Source organism: Lampetra planeri, unplaced genomic scaffold (genome assembly GCF_965212315.1).
Source record: "Lampetra planeri unplaced genomic scaffold, kcLamPlan1.2.h2 scaffold_223, whole genome shotgun sequence".
NCBI lineage: Eukaryota > Metazoa > Chordata > Hyperoartia > Petromyzontiformes > Petromyzontidae > Lampetra > Lampetra planeri.
The window spans coordinates 1-18,429 of NW_027615000.1; the positions used below are offsets into that span (position 1 = coordinate 1).

At 56.9% G+C, this 18,429-nt stretch overlaps 1 protein-coding gene across 1 annotated transcript in view; it reads right to left on the reverse strand.

Annotated features, from left to right (window-relative positions):
* Positions 1–1,375: 1,375 nt before the first annotated feature.
* Positions 1,376–18,429, reverse strand: part of LOC144740510 (uncharacterized) — a gene marked incomplete at its 3' end in the record, with an annotated part of 70,092 nt that continues 53,038 nt past the window's right edge. The window contains exons 17-21 of the mRNA XM_078623356.1: positions 10,498–10,741; positions 8,554–8,684; positions 7,687–7,827; positions 4,364–4,490; positions 1,376–1,557 (exon numbers count right to left, since the gene is read on the reverse strand). Coding sequence (XP_078479482.1) covers positions 1,376–1,557; positions 4,364–4,490; positions 7,687–7,827; positions 8,554–8,684; positions 10,498–10,741 — 825 coding nt within the window. The remainder of the gene's footprint in view (positions 1,558–4,363; positions 4,491–7,686; positions 7,828–8,553; positions 8,685–10,497; positions 10,742–18,429) is intronic.

Consider the following 18,429-nt stretch of genomic DNA (forward strand, 5'->3'; position numbering starts at 1 on the left):
GTGCAGGGTGCCGTAGTGCAGGGTGCCGTGGTGCAGGGTGTCGTAGTGCAGGGTGCCATAGTGCAGGGTGCCGTGGTGCAGGGTGTCGTGGTGCAGGGTGTCGTGGTGCAGGGTGTCGTGGTGCAGGGTGCCGTGGTGCAGGGTGTCGTGGTGCAGGGTGTCGTGGTGCAGGGTGTCGTAGTGCAGGGTGTCGTGGTCCAGGGTGTCGTAGTGCAGGGTGCCGTGGTGCAGGGTGTCGTGGTGCAGGGTGTCGTGGTGCAGGGTGTCGTGGTGCAGGGTGTCGTGGTGCAGGGTGCCGTGGTGCAGGGTGTCGTGGTGCAAGGTGTCGTGGTGCAGGGTGTCGTGGTGCAGGGTGCCGTGGTGCAGGGTGTCGTGGTGCAGGGTGTCGTGGTGCAGGGTGTCGTGGTGCAGGGTGTCGTAGTGCAGGGTGTCGTGGTCCAGGGTGTCGTAGTGCAGGGTGCCGTGGTGCAGGGTGTCGTGGTGCAGGGTGTCGTGGTGCAGGGTGTCGTGGTGCAGGGTGTCGTAGTGCAGGGTGCCGTGGTGCAGGGTGTCGTGGTGCAGGGTGTCGTGGTGCAGGGTGTCGTGGTGCAGGGTGTCGTAGTGCAGGGTGTCGTGGTCCAGGGTGCCGTAGTGCAGGGTGCCGTGGTGCAGGGTGTCGTGGTGCAGGGTGTCGTGGTGCAGGGTGTCGTGGTGCAGGGTGTCGTGGTGCAGGGTGCCGTGGTGCAGGGTGTCGTGGTGCAGGGTGTCGTGGTGCAGGGTGTCGTGGTGCAGGGTGTCGTAGTGCAGGGTGTCGTAGTGCAGGGTGCCGTGGTGCAGGGTGTCGTGGTGCAGGGTGCCGTGGTGCAGGGTGTCGTGGTGCAGGGTGTCAGGGTGCAGGGTGTCGTGGTGCAGGGTGCCGTAGTGCAGGGTGTCGTGGTGCAGGGTGTCGTGGTGCAGGGTGCCGTGGTGCAGGGTGCCGTGGTGCAGGGTGCCGTGGTGCAGGGTGTCGTAGTGCAGGGTGTCGTGGTGCAGGGTGTCGTAGTGCAGGGTGTCGTGGTGCAGGGTGTCGTAGTGCAGGGTGCCGTAGTGCAGGGTGCCGTGGTGCAGGGTGTCGTAGTGCAGGGTGTCGTGGTGCAGGGTGCCGTGGTGCAGGGTGCCGTGGTGCAGGGTGTCGTGGTGCAGGGTGTCGTGGTGCAGGGTGCCGTGGTGCAGGGTGCCGTAGTGCAGGGTGCTGTGGTGCAGGGTGCCGTAGTGCAGGGTGCCGTGGTGCAGGGTGTAGGGTGCAGGGTGCCGTGGTGCAGGGTGTCGTGGTGCAGGGTGTCGTGGTGCAGGGTGCCGTGGTGCAGGGTGCCGTGGTGCAGGGTGCCGTGGTGCAGGGTGCCGTGGTGCAGGGTGCCGTGGTGCAGGACGGACGCGAATCAGCGAGCGTCTCTCCGCGGCCTCCCTCTCGCCCTGGGCGAGCGCCAGCGCCAGCTCCCGGCGCCTCTCCTCCACACGCTGCTGCTCCAGCCGCTGCTCCACGCGCCGTCGCCCCAGCTCGCGCGCCAGCTCCGCCTGCAGGCCCCGTGCCGCCTCCAGCTGTGGGAGCACGACGGGGGGGGGGGGGGGGGGGGGCAGGGGGAGAGGGTCATGGGATTGGGGGACACAGGGGGGGGGCAGGGGGAGAGGGTCATGGGATTGGAGGAGACAGGGGGGGGGCAGGGGGAGAGGGTCATGGGATTGGAGGAGACGGGGGGGGGGCACCGGGTTCAATGCCCATGCGAGGTGGCAGCATAACGGTTGGTAAAATATGAATGTTCTTGGTTCTTTCGGTAAAGTCACGTAGAATGGAAATAATAAAATAATAAAAATAAAACACGAGAAAATAATTCTCACGACGTTTCGGCCACAACGCAAGCAGCCGTCCTCAGGTGGAGAGCAGGTCTGTCGGGGAGACAGCGTCTGAATTGTTCTTCACCTGAGGACGGCTGCTTGCGTTGTGGCCGAAACGTCGTGAGAATTGTAATGTTTAATTTGTATTATTTTATTATTTCCCTTCTACGTGACTTTACCGAAAGAACCAAGAAGATGAATCCCTGCAGTCACGAAAGCTTCAAATCTAAATTGTCTTGCTGTGGTTTTCACACCTGATGATGATTGCTTGTGTTGCAATTGAAACGTCGTGAGAATTTTATTGTTTTATATTTGTATTATTTTATTATTTCCCTTCTACGTGACTTTACCGAAAGAACCAAGAAGATGAATCCCTGCAGTCACGAAAGCTTCAAATCGGTGGGTAAAATAATTTTTTTTTTATCGGCGATTTGTTTATCTTTCCTAAACTTTGCACTCCGATCGTGTTTTTTTTGTTTGTCGTAACCTTTTGACCCGACCCGACTGCACATCTGTGAAAAAGAGCTTCACAGCTCATCGGATTTGTCCAGCGTCAATACAGATTCTGATACTACCAGTGCGGGCCCTGTAGCATAGGTTAGAAAGGGGCCCTAAATTAAAAAAAACACAAAAATATTAAAACACATTTCTTACTTGCACAGTAAAGTAATTGCATTTTTTCAATTGCAATACAGCCAGATAATACGACTAATCGCTAACCTTAAACACCCAGTCGTAATAGAGCAAGTGCAGAATCAGTGAACCGGAATTTATAGCTTCAAAGAATTTAGCGCGGGGCCCTTGAAAGTACGGGTCCCGTACTTTGCCTTGGCAAGATATAGAACACGATATTCTTAAGTTTTTTCGGTAAAGTCATGAAGGTAAAAAAGTTAAAATTACTAAAAATAAAATAAAAATAAAATAAAAATCACGACGTTTCGGAGGCAACACAAGTCTCCGTCTTCAGGTGGAACCGTCACAGCACGGAAGCTTGTGTTGCCTCCGAAACGTCGTGATTTTTTATTTTATTTTAATTTTACTTTGACTAATTTTAATTTTTTTTACCTACGTGACTTTACCGAAAAAACTTAAGAATATGAATCCTTGCAGTCACGAAAGCTTCAAATCTAGAATATAGAACACTCTGTAGGTGGCACTTAAATCTGACTATGAAGTTCCAGATTGATTGCAGATCTTTTGAAATCATATTTTACTCCATAACAATGAACAAAAAATGTTCATAAAGGGTGTCCTTTCATCCATTGACCAATAATGGCTGGCATGGGCTCGTTTGCAAGGGATTCAATGGAGTCTCCTGTCAAATTTCCGCCCTGTGTTTGTCTAATCCAACTCTTGAGCCCATCCAGCCCTTGAGGCCCAGTGCATTTGCACCCCCTACACACCTGAAAGCTAGTCCACTGCTTTCATGGTCTAATTCATGTCTTTAGAGTTGGGATAATTCACCTGAATTGAAAAAACATATGTACATTTTAATATTTTGTACAGTCGTTGATGCGCTTACCTTTCCTAAACTTTGCACTCTCGTATTTGTGTATTGTGTGTTGTAATTTTATGACCCACCCCGACTTGACATATGTGAAAAAGAGATGTATAATAATTGGTTTTTTACCCTTCTATCTGGCAACAAAACTGACACCTTTTTACAAGGAGTCATGTTTGCATAGACCGCAATACCTGCAGTCATAATACATAACTCTGATAATGTGCATATTTTTACTGGCAAATGAGGTTCCCATAGTGTAGATGCTTGCCCCGAGCTCTCATACTCTGATGGTGCATTGTCTTTGAGTTGTGCGCCTTTTGGCGTCATCTGGTCCAACCCATGTGAGACTAGGCTCTAAGGAAAGCTGTCTCGGGTGTGGACCAATCAACTTCAAGGACAGTGCACATTATCAGAGTTATGTCTTTTGTTTGCATTATGACTGCAGGTATTGCGGTCTATGCAAACATGACTCCTTGTAAAAAGGTGTCAGTTTTGTTGCCAGATAGAAGGGTAAAAAAACAATTATCATATTTTTACTGGCAAATGAGGTTCCCATAGTGAAGAGATGTATAGCTCATCGGATTCCTCCATGTGTCAGTAAAGATTCTGAACTGATTCTAGATTTGGAGCTTTCGTGACTGCAAGGATTCATATTCTTAGTTTTTTTCGGTAAAGTCACGTAGGTAAATTTTTTTTTTTAATAAAAATAAAATAAAAATCACGACGTTTCGGAGGCAACACAAGCTTCCGTCTTCAGGTGGAACCGTCACAGCACGCTTGCTGTATCAAGTAAAGATACATTCCAAGAAAACAGTTTATCTTACTTGATAGAGCTATCGTGCTGTGACGGTTCCACCTGAAGACGGAGGCTTGTGTTGCCTCCGAAACGTCGTGATTTTTATTTCATTTTTATTTTACTTTTATTAATTTACATTTTTTACCTACGTGACTTTACCGAAAAAACCTAATAATATGAGCGAGTGAGTGAGCGTTTGAGGGCCACGTCACCTCCTGATGCAGGCCGTGCAGCGCCGTGCGGTGCGTGTGCAGCGCCGCCTGCAGCTCGCTGAGCGCCGCCTGCCCCTCGGCTCGCTCCTGCTCAGCCCGCACCGTCTCCTCGCGCAGCTCCTCCAGCCTGGCGCAGCAGCACGGAGATTCAGGTGTCTCTGCGTGTGAGTGACGTGTCTCTACGTGTGAGTGACGTGTCTCTGCGTGTGAGTGACGTGTCTCTGCGTGTGAGTGACGTGTCTCTGCGTGTGAGTGACGTGTCTCTGCGTGTGAGTGACGTGTCTCTGCGTGTGAGTGACGTGTCTCTGCGTGTGAGTGACGTGTCTCTGTGTGTGAGTGACGTGTCTCTGCGTGTGAGTGCCGTGTCTCTGCGTGTGAGTGACGTGTCTCTGCGTGTGAGTGACGTGTCTCTGTGTGTGACTCCCGTGTCTCTGCGTGTGAGTGACGTGTCTCTGTGTGTGAGTGACGTGTCTCTGCGTGTGAGTGACGTGTCTCTGTGTGTGAGTGACGTGTCTCTGTGTGTGAGTGACGTGTCTCTGTGTGTGAGTGACGTGTCTCTGCGTGTGAGTGACGTGTCTCTGCGTGTGAGTGACGTGTCTCTGCGTGTGAGTGACGTGTCTCTGCGTGTGAGTGACGTGTCTCTGCGTGTGAGTGACGTGTCTCTGCGTGTGAGTGACGTGTCTCTGCGTGTGAGTGACGTGTCTCTGCGTGTGAGTGACGTGTCTCTGCGTGTGAGTGACGTGTCTCTGCGTGTGAGTGACGTGTCTCTGTGTGAGTGACGTGTCTCTGTGTGTGAGTGATGTGTCTCTGTGTGTGAGTGACGTGTCTCTGCGTGTGAGTGACGTGTCTCTGCGTGTGAGTGACGTGTCTCTGTGTGTGAGTGACGTGTCTCTGTGTGTGAGTGACGTGTCTCTGCGTGTGAGTGACGTGTCTCTGTGTGTGAGTGACGTGTCTCTGTGTGAGTGTCGTGTCTCTGCGTGTGAGTGACGTGTCTCTGCGTGTGAGTGACGTGTCTCTGCGTGTGAGTGACGTGTCTCTGCGTGTGAGTGACGTGTCTCTGCGTGTGAGTGACGTGTCTCTGCGTGTGAGTGACGTGTCTCTGTGTGTGAGTGACGTGTCTCTGCGTGTGAGTGACGTGTCTCTGCGTGTGAGTGACGTGTCTCTGCGTGTGAGTGACGTGTCTCTGTGTGAGTGACGTGTCTCTGCGTGTGAGTGACGTGTCTCTGTGTGTGAGTGTCGTGTCTCTGTGTGTGAGTGCCGTGTCTCTGCGTGTGAGTGACGTGTCTCTGTGTGTGAGTGACGTGTCTCTGTGTGTGAGTGACGTGTCTCTGTGTGTGAGTGACGTGTCTCTGTGTGAGTGACGTGTCTCTGCGTGTGAGTGACGTGTCTCTGTGTGTGAGTGACGTGTCTCTGCGTGTGAGTGACGTGTCTCTGTGTGAGTGACGTGTCTCTGCGTGTGAGTGACGTGTCTCTGTGTGTGAGTGCCGTGTCTCTGCGTGTGAGTGACGTGTCTCTGTGTATGAGTGACGTGTCTCTGTGTGTGAGTGACGTGTCTCTGCGTGTGACTCCCGTGTCTCTGCGTGTGAGTGACGTGTCTCTGCGTGTGAGTGACGTGTCTCTGTGTGTGAGTGCCGTGTCTCTGCGTGTGAGTGACGTGTCTCTGCGTGTGAGTGACGTGTCTCTGCGTGTGAGTGACGTGTCTCTGCGTGTGACTCCCGAGTCTCTGTGTGTGAGTGACGTGTCTCTGCGTGTGAGTGACGTGTCTCTGTGTGTGAGTGCCGTGTCTCTGCGTGTGAGTGACGTGTCTCTGCGTGTGAGTGACGTGTCTCTGCGTGTGAGTGACGTGTCTCTGCGTGTGACTCCCGTGTCTCTGCGTGTGAGTGACGTGTCTCTGCGTGTGAGTGACGTGTCTCTGCGTGTGACTCCCGAGTCTCTGTGTGTGAGTGACGTGTCTCTGCGTGTGACTCCCGAGTCTCTGCGTGTGAGTGCCGTGTCTCTGCGTGTGAGTGACGTGTCTCTGCGTGTGACTCCCGTGTCTCTGTGTATGAGTGACGTGTCTCTGCGTGTGAGTGACGTGTCTCTGTGTGTGACTCCCGAGTCTCTGCGTGTGAGTGACGTGTCTCTGCGTGTGAGTGACGTGTCTCTGTGTGTGAGTGACGTGTCTCTGCGTGTGACTCCCGTGTCTCTGCGTGTGAGTGACGTGTCTCTGCGTGTGAGTGACGTGTCTCTGCGTGTGAGTGACGTGTCTCTGCGTGTGAGTGACGTGTCTCTGCGTGTGAGTGACGTGTCTCTGCGTGTGAGTGCCGTGTCTCTGCGTGTGAGTGACGTGTCTCTGCGTGTGAGTGACGTGTCTCTGCGTGTGAGTGACGTGTCTCTGCGTGTGAGTGACGTGTCTCTGCGTGTGAGTGACGTGTCTCTGCGTGTGAGTGACGTGTCTCTGCGTGTGAGTGACGTATCTCTGCGTGTGAGTGACGTGTCTCTGCGTGTGAGTGACGTGTCTCTGTGTGTGAGTGACGTGTCTCTGCGTGTGAGTGACGTGTCTCTGTGTGTGAGTGACGTGTCTCTGTGTGTGAGTGACGTGTCTCTGAGTGTGAGTGACGTGTCTCTGCGTGTGAGTGACGTGTCTCTGCGTGTGAGTGACGTGTCTCTGCGTGTGAGTGACGTGTCTCTGTGTGTGAGTGACGTGTCTCTGCGTGTGAGTGACGTGTCCCTGCGTGTGAGTGACGTGTCTCTGCGTGTGAGTGACGTGTCTCTGCGTGTGAGTGACGTGTCTCTGTGTGAGTGTCGTGTCTCTGCGTGTGAGTGACGTGTCTCTGTGTGTGAGTGACGTGTCTCTGCGTGTGAGTGACGTGTCTCTGCGTGTGAGTGACGTGTCTCTGCGTGTGAGTGACGTGTCTCTGCGTGTGAGTGCCGTGTCTCTGCGTGTGAGTGACGTGTCTCTGCGTGTGAGTGACGTGTCTCTGCGTGTGAGTGACGTGTCTCTGCGTGTGAGTGCCGTGTCTCTGCGTGTGACTCCCGTGTCTCTGCGTGTGAGTGCCGTGTCTCTGCGTGTGAGTGACGTGTCTCTGCGTGTGAGTGACGTGTCTCTGCGTGTGAGTGACGTGTCTCTGCGTGTGAGTGCCGTGTCTCTGCGTGTGAGTGACGTGTCTCTGCGTGTGAGTGACGTGTCTCTGCGTGTGAGTGACGTGTCTCTGCGTGTGAGTGCCGTGTCTCTGCGTGTGACTCCCGTGTCTCTGCGTGTGAGTGACGTGTCTCTGCGTGTGAGTGACGTGTCTCTGCGTGTGAGTGACGTGTCTCTGCGTGTGCCCCGGCGGGCCTCTCACCGGTGCTCGGAGCCTGCGATCTGCTGAGTCAGCGCCGTGAATCTCTCGTCCCTGTCCTGCACCACGGCGCTCACCTGCGCCAGCACACGCTCCTGCTCCCCACGGCGCCGCGCTGCGTCCACCAGCTGCACCTGCACCGCCCTGCACACCACCGCCACCACCACCACTACTGCCATCGTCACCATCATTGTCAGTCGTACCGCCACCGCCGCCACCACCACCACCACCATTACTGCCATCATCACCATCATTGTCTGTAGTACCGCCACCGCCGCCACCACCACCATTACTGCCATCGTCACCATCATTGTCTGTAGTACCACCACCGCCGCCATCATCATCACCACCACTACTGCCACCATCAAAACCTGCATCATCATCACCACCAATACTGCCATCGTCACCATCATTGTCAGTCGTACCACCACCGCCGCGACCATCATCACCACCAGTACTGCCACCATCAAAACCTGCATCATCATCATCATCACCGCCATCATCATCATCATCACCGCCATCATCACCATCACCAACACCACCACCATCATCATCATCACCGCCACCATCATCATCACCATCACTAACACCACCACCACCACCATCAATCATCACCGCCGCCATCATCATCATCACCATCACCAACATTACCCCCACCATCATCATCATCACCACCATCATCATCATCATCATCACCACCACCAACATTACCTCCATCATCATCATCATCACCGCCACCATCATCATCACCATCGCCAACACCACCACCACCATCATCATCACCGCCACCATCATCATCACCGCCATCATCATCGCCACCATCACCAACAACACCACCACCACCACCATCATCACGGCTGCGCTCCTCACCGCAGCTGCTTGTCGGAGTGCAGGAGCCTGCCGGCGCTGTCGGCCACACGCCGCTCCGTCTCCGCCAGGTCGGCGCGCGTCTCCTCCAGCCGCTGCTGCGCCTCCGCGCACCAGCGGGACGCGTCCTGAGCCTGCAGGGGGCGCCACGGTCACGTGGTGTCCCAAACGTGTCCCTCCTGTGGCCCCATGACCCTGTGTCCTTGTGACCCCATGACCTCGTGTCTGTGTCCCGTGACCCTGTGTCCAAGTGACCCCATGACCTCGTGCCTCCCTGTCTCCGTGTCTCCCTGTCTCCATGTCTCCCTGTCCCCATGTCTCCCTCTCCCCGCGTCTCCCTGTCCCCGTGTCCCCAAGTCTCCCTCTCCCCGCGTCTCCCTGTCACCCGTGTCTCTCTGTCCCCGTGTCTCCCTCTCCCCGTGTCTCCCTGTCCTGGTGTCCCCGTGTCTCCCTCTCACCCGTGTCTCCCTCTCCCCGTGTCTCCCTGTCCTGGTGTCCCCGTGTCTCCCTCTCACCCGTGTCTCCCTCTCCCCGTGTCTCCCTGTCCTGGTGTCCCCGTGTCTCCCTCTCACCCGTGTCTCCCTCTCCCCGTGTCTCCCTGTCCTGGTGTCCCCGTGTCTCCCTCTCCCCGTGTCTCCCTGTCCTGGTGTCCCCGTGTCTCCCTCTCCCCGTGTCTCCCTGTCACCCGTGTCTCCCTGTCCTGGTGTCCCCGTGTCTCCCTCTCCCCGTGTCTCCCTGTCCTGGTGTCCCCGTGTCTCCCTCTCCCCGTGTCTCCCTCTCCCCGTGTCTCCCTGTCCTGGTGTCCCAGTGTCCCCCTCTCCCCGTGTCTCCCTCTCCCCGTGTCTCCCTCTCACCCGTGTCTCCCTCTCACCCGTGTCTCCCTCTCCCCGTGTCTCCCTCTCCCCGTGTCTCCCTCTCCCCGTGTCTCCCTCTCACCCGTGTCTCCCTCTCACCCGTGTCTCCCTCTCCCCGTGTCTCCCTCTCACCCGTGTCTCCCTCTCACCCGTGTCTCCCTCTCACCCGTGTCTCCCTCTCACCCGTGTCTCCCTCTCACCCGTGTCTCCCTCTCACCCGTGTCTCCCTCTCCCCGTGTCTCCCTGTCCTGGTGTCCCCGTGTCTCCCTCTCCCCGTGTCTCCCTGTCCTGGTGTCCCCGTGTCTCCCTCTCACCCGTGTCTCCCTCTCCCCGTGTCTCCCTGTCCTGGTGTCCCCGTGTCTCCCTCTCACCCGTGTCTCCCTCTCCCCGTGTCTCCCTGTCCTGGTGTCCCCGTGTTTCCCTCTCACCCGTGTCTCCCTCTCCCCGTGTCTCCCTGTCCTGGTGTCCCCGTGTCTCCCTCTCCCCGTGTCTCCCTGTCCTGGTGTCCCCGTGTCTCCCTCTCCCCGTGTCTCCCTGTCACCCGTGTCTCCCTGTCCTGGTGTCCCCGTGTCTCCCTGTCCTGGTGTCCCCGTGTCTCCCTCTCCCCGTGTCTCCCTCTCCCCGTGTCTCCCTGTCCTGGTGTCCCCGTGTCCCCCTCTCCCCGTGTCTCCCTCTCCCCGTGTCTCCCTCTCACCCGTGTCTCCCTCTCACCCGTGTCTCCCTCTCCCCGTGTCTCCCTCTCCCCGTGTCTCCCTCTCCCCGTGTCTCCCTCTCACCCGTGTCTCCCTCTCACCCGTGTCTCCCTCTCCCCGTGTCTCCCTCTCACCCGTGTCTCCCTCTCACCCGTGTCTCCCTCTCACCCGTGTCTCCCTCTCCCCGTGTCTCCCTCTCACCCGTGTCTCCCTCTCACCCGTGTCTCCCTCTCACCCGTGTCTCCCTCTCACCCGTGTCTCCCTCTCACCCGTGTCTCCCTCTCCCCGTGTCTCCCTCTCACCCGTGTCTCCCTCTCCCCGTGTCTCCCTCTCCCCGTGTCTCCCTCTCACCCGTGTCTCCCTCTCACCCGTGTCTCCCTCTCACCCGTGTCCCCACGCACCTGTCTCTCCGTGTCCTCCAGCTCGGCGTGGGCCTGCACCAAGAGGCGGTTCGCGTGCCGCAGCTCCTGCCGGCGCCGTGCGAGCGTCTCTTCGAGGCACTCCGTCTCCCCCGCCACCGCCTCCTCCTCCTGCTGCTGCTGCTGCTGCTCCTGCTGCTGCTGCTGCCGGAGCAGCGCACGCTCGCCCTGCAGCTCCAGCAGCAGCGACTCCACGCTGCCACGTGCGCCGCCGCCGCGGCGTGGCCTGCGCCGCACACGCAGTCACACCATCAAACACGCGGCACGCAGCACGGCAACTAAGCGGCGGTGACGTCACCACAGCGCTCGTGCCAGGCTAGGTGCACTGCGAGGCCATCACGTGAAGTGTGGGAATGCTCGCTGGCTATTCGGCTGCTTGGGCTGGGCACGCGAGCTACGTGACCCAGCCGATGTAGCCTCGACTGTCGGAGGAGCCTACGGATAGGATCTTTCAAGGATCTGCACACACAGCATGCACAACACACACAGCACACACGGCACACACTGCACACACAGCACACACTGCACACACTGCACACACTGCACACACTGCACACACAGCACACACAGCACACACAGCACACACTGCACACACAGGACACACAGCACACACAGCACACACAGCACACACTGCACACACAGCACACACTGCACACACGGCACACACGGCACACACGGCACACACGGCACACACGGCACACACTGCACACACAGCACACACAGCACACACTGCACACACAGCACACACTGCACACACAGCACACACAGCACACACAGCACACACTGCACACACTGCACACACAGCACACACAGCACACACAGCACACACAGCACACACTGCACACACTGCACACACTGCACACACAGCACACACAGCACACACGGAACACACGGCACACACGGCACACACGGCACACACTGCACACGCAGCACACGCAGCACACGCAGCACACGCAGCACACGCAGCACACGCAGCACACGCAGCACACGCAGCACACGCAGCACACGCAGCACACGCAGCACACACAGCACACACAGCACACACAGCACACACAGCACACACAGCACACACTGCACACACTGCACACACTGCACACACAGCACACACTGCACACACAGCACACACAGCACACACAGCACACACAGCACACACAGCACACACAGCACACACAGCACACACAGCACACACAGCACACACAGCACACACAGCACACACAGCACACACAGCACACACTGCACACACTGCACACACTGCACACACAGCACACACTGCACACACAGCACACACAGCACACACTGCACACACTGCACACACTGCACACACTGCACACACAGCACACACTGCACACACAGCACACACAGCACACACAGCACACACAGCACACACAGCACACACAGCACACACAGCACACACAGCACACACAGCACACACAGCACACACAGCACACACAGCACACACTGCACACACAGCACACACAGCACACACAGCACACACTGCACACACAGCACACACAGCACACACAGCACACACAGCACACACAGCACACACAGCACACACAGCACACACAGCACGCACTGCACGCACAGCACGCACAGCACGCACAGGACGCACAGCGCGCACAGCGCGCACAGCGCGCACAGCACGCACAGCACACACAGCACACACAGCACACACAGCACACACTGCACACACAGCACACACAGCACACACAGCACACACTGCACACACAGCACACACTGCACACACGGCACACACGGCACACACGGCACACACGGCACACACGGCACACACAGCACACACTGCACACACTGCACACACGGCACACACGGCACACACGGCACACACGGCACACACGGCACACACGGCACACACGGCACACACAGCACACACAGCACACACTGCACACACTGCACACACAGCACACACAGCACACACAGCACACACTGCACACACTGCACACACTGCACACACACAGCACACACAGGACACACTGCACACACTGCACACACTGCACACACAGGACACACAGCACACACAGCACACACTGCACACACTGCACACACTGCACACACAGGACACACAGCACACACAGCACACACTGCACACACTGCACACACTGCACACACTGCACACACAGGACACACAGCACACACTGCACACACAGCACACACAGGACACACAGCACACACTGCACACACAGCACACACAGCACACACAGGACACACAGCACACACTGCACACACAGGACACACAGCACACACTGCACACACAGCACACACTGCACACACAGGACACACAGCACACACTGCACACACTGCACACACAGGACACACAGCACACACTGCACACACAGCACACACTGCACACACAGGACACACAGCACACACTGCACACACAGCACACACAGCACACACAGCACACACAGCACACACTGCACACACAGCACACACTGCACACACTGCACACACAGGACACACAGCACACACAGCACACACAGGACACACAGCACACACAGCACACACAGCACACACAGCACACACAGCACACACAGGACACACAGCACACACTGCACACACAGCACACACTGCACACACGGCACACACAGGACACACGGCACACACGGCACACACTGCACACACGGCACACACAGGACACACAGCACACACAGCACACACTGCACACACGGCACACACAGCACACACTGCACACACGGCACACACTGCACACACAGGACACACTGCACACACTGCACACACAGCACACACAGCACACACAGCACACACTGCACACACGGCACACACAGCACACACAGCACACACGGCACACACTGCACACACGGCACACACAGCACACACTGCACACACTGCACACACTGCACACACTGCACACACAGGACACACAGCACACACTGCACACACAGCACACACAGGACACACAGCACACACTGCACACACAGCACACACAGCACACACAGGACACACAGCACACACTGCACACACAGGACACACAGCACACACTGCACACACAGCACACACTGCACACACAGGACACACAGCACACACTGCACACACTGCACACACAGGACACACAGCACACACTGCACACACAGCACACACTGCACACACAGGACACACAGCACACACTGCACACACAGCACACACAGCACACACAGCACACACAGCACACACTGCACACACAGCACACACTGCACACACTGCACACACTGCACACACAGGACACACAGCACACACAGCACACACAGGACACACAGCACACACAGCACACACAGCACACACAGCACACACAGCACACACAGCACACACAGCACACACAGGACACACTGCACACACAGCACACACAGCACACACTGCACACACGGCACACACAGGACACACAGCACACACGGCACACACTGCACACACGGCACACACAGGACACACAGCACACACGGCACACACTGCACACACGGCACACACAGGACACACAGCACACACAGCACACACTGCACACACGGCACACACAGCACACACTGCACACACGGCACACACTGCACACACAGGACACACTGCACACACTGCACACACAGCACACACAGCACACACAGCACACACTGCACACACGGCACACACAGCACACACAGCACACACAGCACACACTGCACACACGGCACACACGGCACACACTGCACACACGGCACACACTGCACACACGGCACACACAGCACACACAGCACACACGGCACACACGGCACACACTGCACTCACGGCACACACAGCACACACAGCACACACTGCACACACGGCACACACAGCACACACTGCACACACTGCACACACGGCACACACAGGACACACAGCACACACAGCACACACTGCACACACGGCACACACAGGACACACGGCACACACAGCACACACTGCACACACAGGACACACAGCACACACAGCACACACTGCACACACGGCACACACTGCACACACGGCACACACAGCACACACGGCACACACAGGACACACTGCACACACAGCACACACTGCACACACGGCACACACTGCACACACGGCACACACAGCACACACTGCACACACGGCACACACAGGACACACAGCACACACAGCACACACTGCACACACTGCACACACAGGACACACAGCACACACAGCACACACAGCACACACTGCACACACGGCACACACAGGACACACGGCACACACGGCACACACGGCACACACGGCACACACAGCACACACTGCACACACGGCACACACTGCACACACAGCACACACAGGACACACAGCACACACTGCACACACAGCACACACTGCACACACTGCACACACAGGACACACAGCACACACAGCACACACTGCACACACAGCACACACTGCACACACTGCACACACAGCACACACTGCACACACAGCACACACTGCACACACTGCACACACACACACACTGCACACACTGCACACACAGCACACACGCACACACTGCACACACAGCACACACAGCACACACTGCACACACTGCACACACAGCACACACAGCACACACTGCACACACTGCACACACAGCACACACTGCACACACTGCACACACTGCACACACAGCACACACAGCACACACAGCACACACTGCACACACAGCACACACAGCACACACAGCACACACAGCACACACTGCACACACAGCACACACTGCACACACAGCACACACAGCACACACAGCACACACAGCACACACTGCACACACTGCACACACAGCACACACAGCACACACAGCACACACTGCACACACAGCACACACTGCACACACAGCACACACAGCACACACTGCACACACAGCACACACTGCACACACAGCACACACAGCACACACAGCACACACTGCACACACAGCACACACAGCACACACTGCACACACAGCACACACAGCACACACAGCACACACAGCACACACTGCACACACTGCACACACAGCACACACAGCACACACAGCACACACAGCACACACAGCACACACTGCACACACTGCACACACTGCACACACAGCACACACAGCACACACTGCACACACAGCACACACAGCACACACTGCACGCACAGGACGCACAGCACACACAGCACACACAGCACACACTGCACACACAGCACACACAGCACACACTGCACGCACAGGACGCACAGCACACACAGCACACACAGCACACACAGCACACACTGCACACACAGCACACACTGCACACACAGCACACACGGCACACACGGCACACACGGCACACACGGGACACACGGCACACACAGCACACACAGCACACACAGCACACACAGCACACACAGGACGAACGGCACACACAGCACACACAGCACACACAGCACACACAGCACACACAGCACACACAGGACGAACGGCACACACAGCACACACAGCACACACAGCACACACAGCACACACAGGACGAACGGCACACACAGCACACACAGCACACACAGCACACACTGCACACACAGCACACACTGCACACACTGCACACACTGCACACACTGCACACACTGCACACACAGCACACACAGCACACACAGCACACACTGCACACACAGCACACACAGCACACACTGCACGCACAGGACGCACAGCACACACAGCACACACAGCACACACAGCACACACTGCACACACAGCACACACTGCACACACAGCACACACGGCACACACGGCACACACGGCACACACAGGACACACGGCACACACAGCACACACAGCACACACAGCACACACAGCACACACAGCACACACAGGACGAACGGCACACACAGCACACACAGCACACACAGCACACACAGCACACACAGGACGAACGGCACACACAGCACACACAGCACACACAGCACACACAGCACACACAGGACGAACGGCACACACAGCACACACAGCACACACAGCACACACTGCACACACAGCACACACTGCACACACTGCACACACTGCACACACAGCACACACAGCACACACAGCACACACTGCACACACAGCACACACAGCACACACAGCACACACAGGACACACTGCACATACAGCACACACTGCACACACAGGACGCACGGCACACACAGGACACACAGCACACACAGCACACACAGCACACACAGGACACACTGCACACACAGCACACACTGCACACACAGGACGCACAGCACACACAGCACACACAGGACGCACGGCACACACAGGACACACAGCACACACAGGACGCACAGCACACACAGCACACACAGCACACACAGGACGCACGGCACACACAGCACACACTGCACACACAGGACGCACAGCACACACAGCACACACAGCACACACAGGACGCACGGCACACACAGCACACACAGCACACACAGCACACACTGCACACACAGCACACACAGCACACACAGCACACACTGCACACACAGCACACACAGCACACACAGGACGCACAGCACACACAGCACACACAGGACGCACAGCACACACAGCACACACAGCACACACTGCACACACAGCACACACAGCACACACAGCACACACTGCACACACAGCACACACAGCACACACAGGACGCACGGCACACACAGGACACACAGCACACACAGCACACACTGCACACACAGCACACACAGCACACACAGGACGCACGGCACACACAGGACACACAGCACACACGGCACACACTGCACACACGGCACACACGGCACACACGGCACACACTGCACACACGGCACACACGGCACACACGGCACACACTGCACACACGGCACACACTGCACACACGGCACACACGGCACACACGGCACACACGGCACACACTGCACACACGGCACACACGGCACACACGGCACACACGGCACACACAGCACACACAGCACACACAGCACACACAGCACACACAGCACACACAGGACACACGGCACACACGGCACACACGGCACACACGGCACACACGGCACACACGGCACACACGGCACACACGGCACACACGGCACACACGGCACACACGGCACACACGGCACACACGGCACACACGGCACACACGGCACACACTGCACACACAGCACACACAGCACACACAGCACACACAGCACACACTGCACACACAGCACACACAGCACACACAGCACACACAGCACACACTGCACACACGGCACACACGGCACACACGGCACACACGGCACACACGGCACACACGGCACACACGGCACACACGGCACACACGGCACACACAGCACACACAAGACGCACGGCACACACAGCACACACAGGACGCACTGCCACGCCATCGTGAACGCAGCACGTGCCGCAAGGGTACCGCGGCCTTAGGTCCCCGGCTCTGGTATTATAATTGTTTTTTTACCCTTCTATCTGCCAACAAAACTGACACCTTTTTTACAAGGAGTCATGTTTGCATAGACCGCAATACCTGCAGCCATAATGCAAACAAAAAACACAACTCTGATAATGTATGTGCACTGTCCTTGAAGTTGATTGGTCCACACCCAAGACAGCTTCCCTTAGAGCCTAGCCTCACATGGGTTACACCGCAGGTCGCCGACCCCTGGTCTAGTGGATCGTGGCCTCTACTGTCAGATCCTCGCTCAGGGTTCTGCCGGTTCAAGTTCAAGTTCAAGTATTAGGTGTAGCCCTGTGAGCCATTCGGCTCTTGAATCGGGTGCAACCGCAACAAACAAAAAAACAAAAACATGAACAAGAAAACATCTTAAAGTGCAAACAGAAAATCCAAGAAAAGACAGCAAAATATTGCAGAAAAATCACCGTACACCAACGCTGTGTGCAAAAATCCCAGTTGGATGCAAGTCAAACAACAACAACAACCACAAGACAACTTAGATTAAGGCCATCAGTCTAACTCTGTACTACAACAA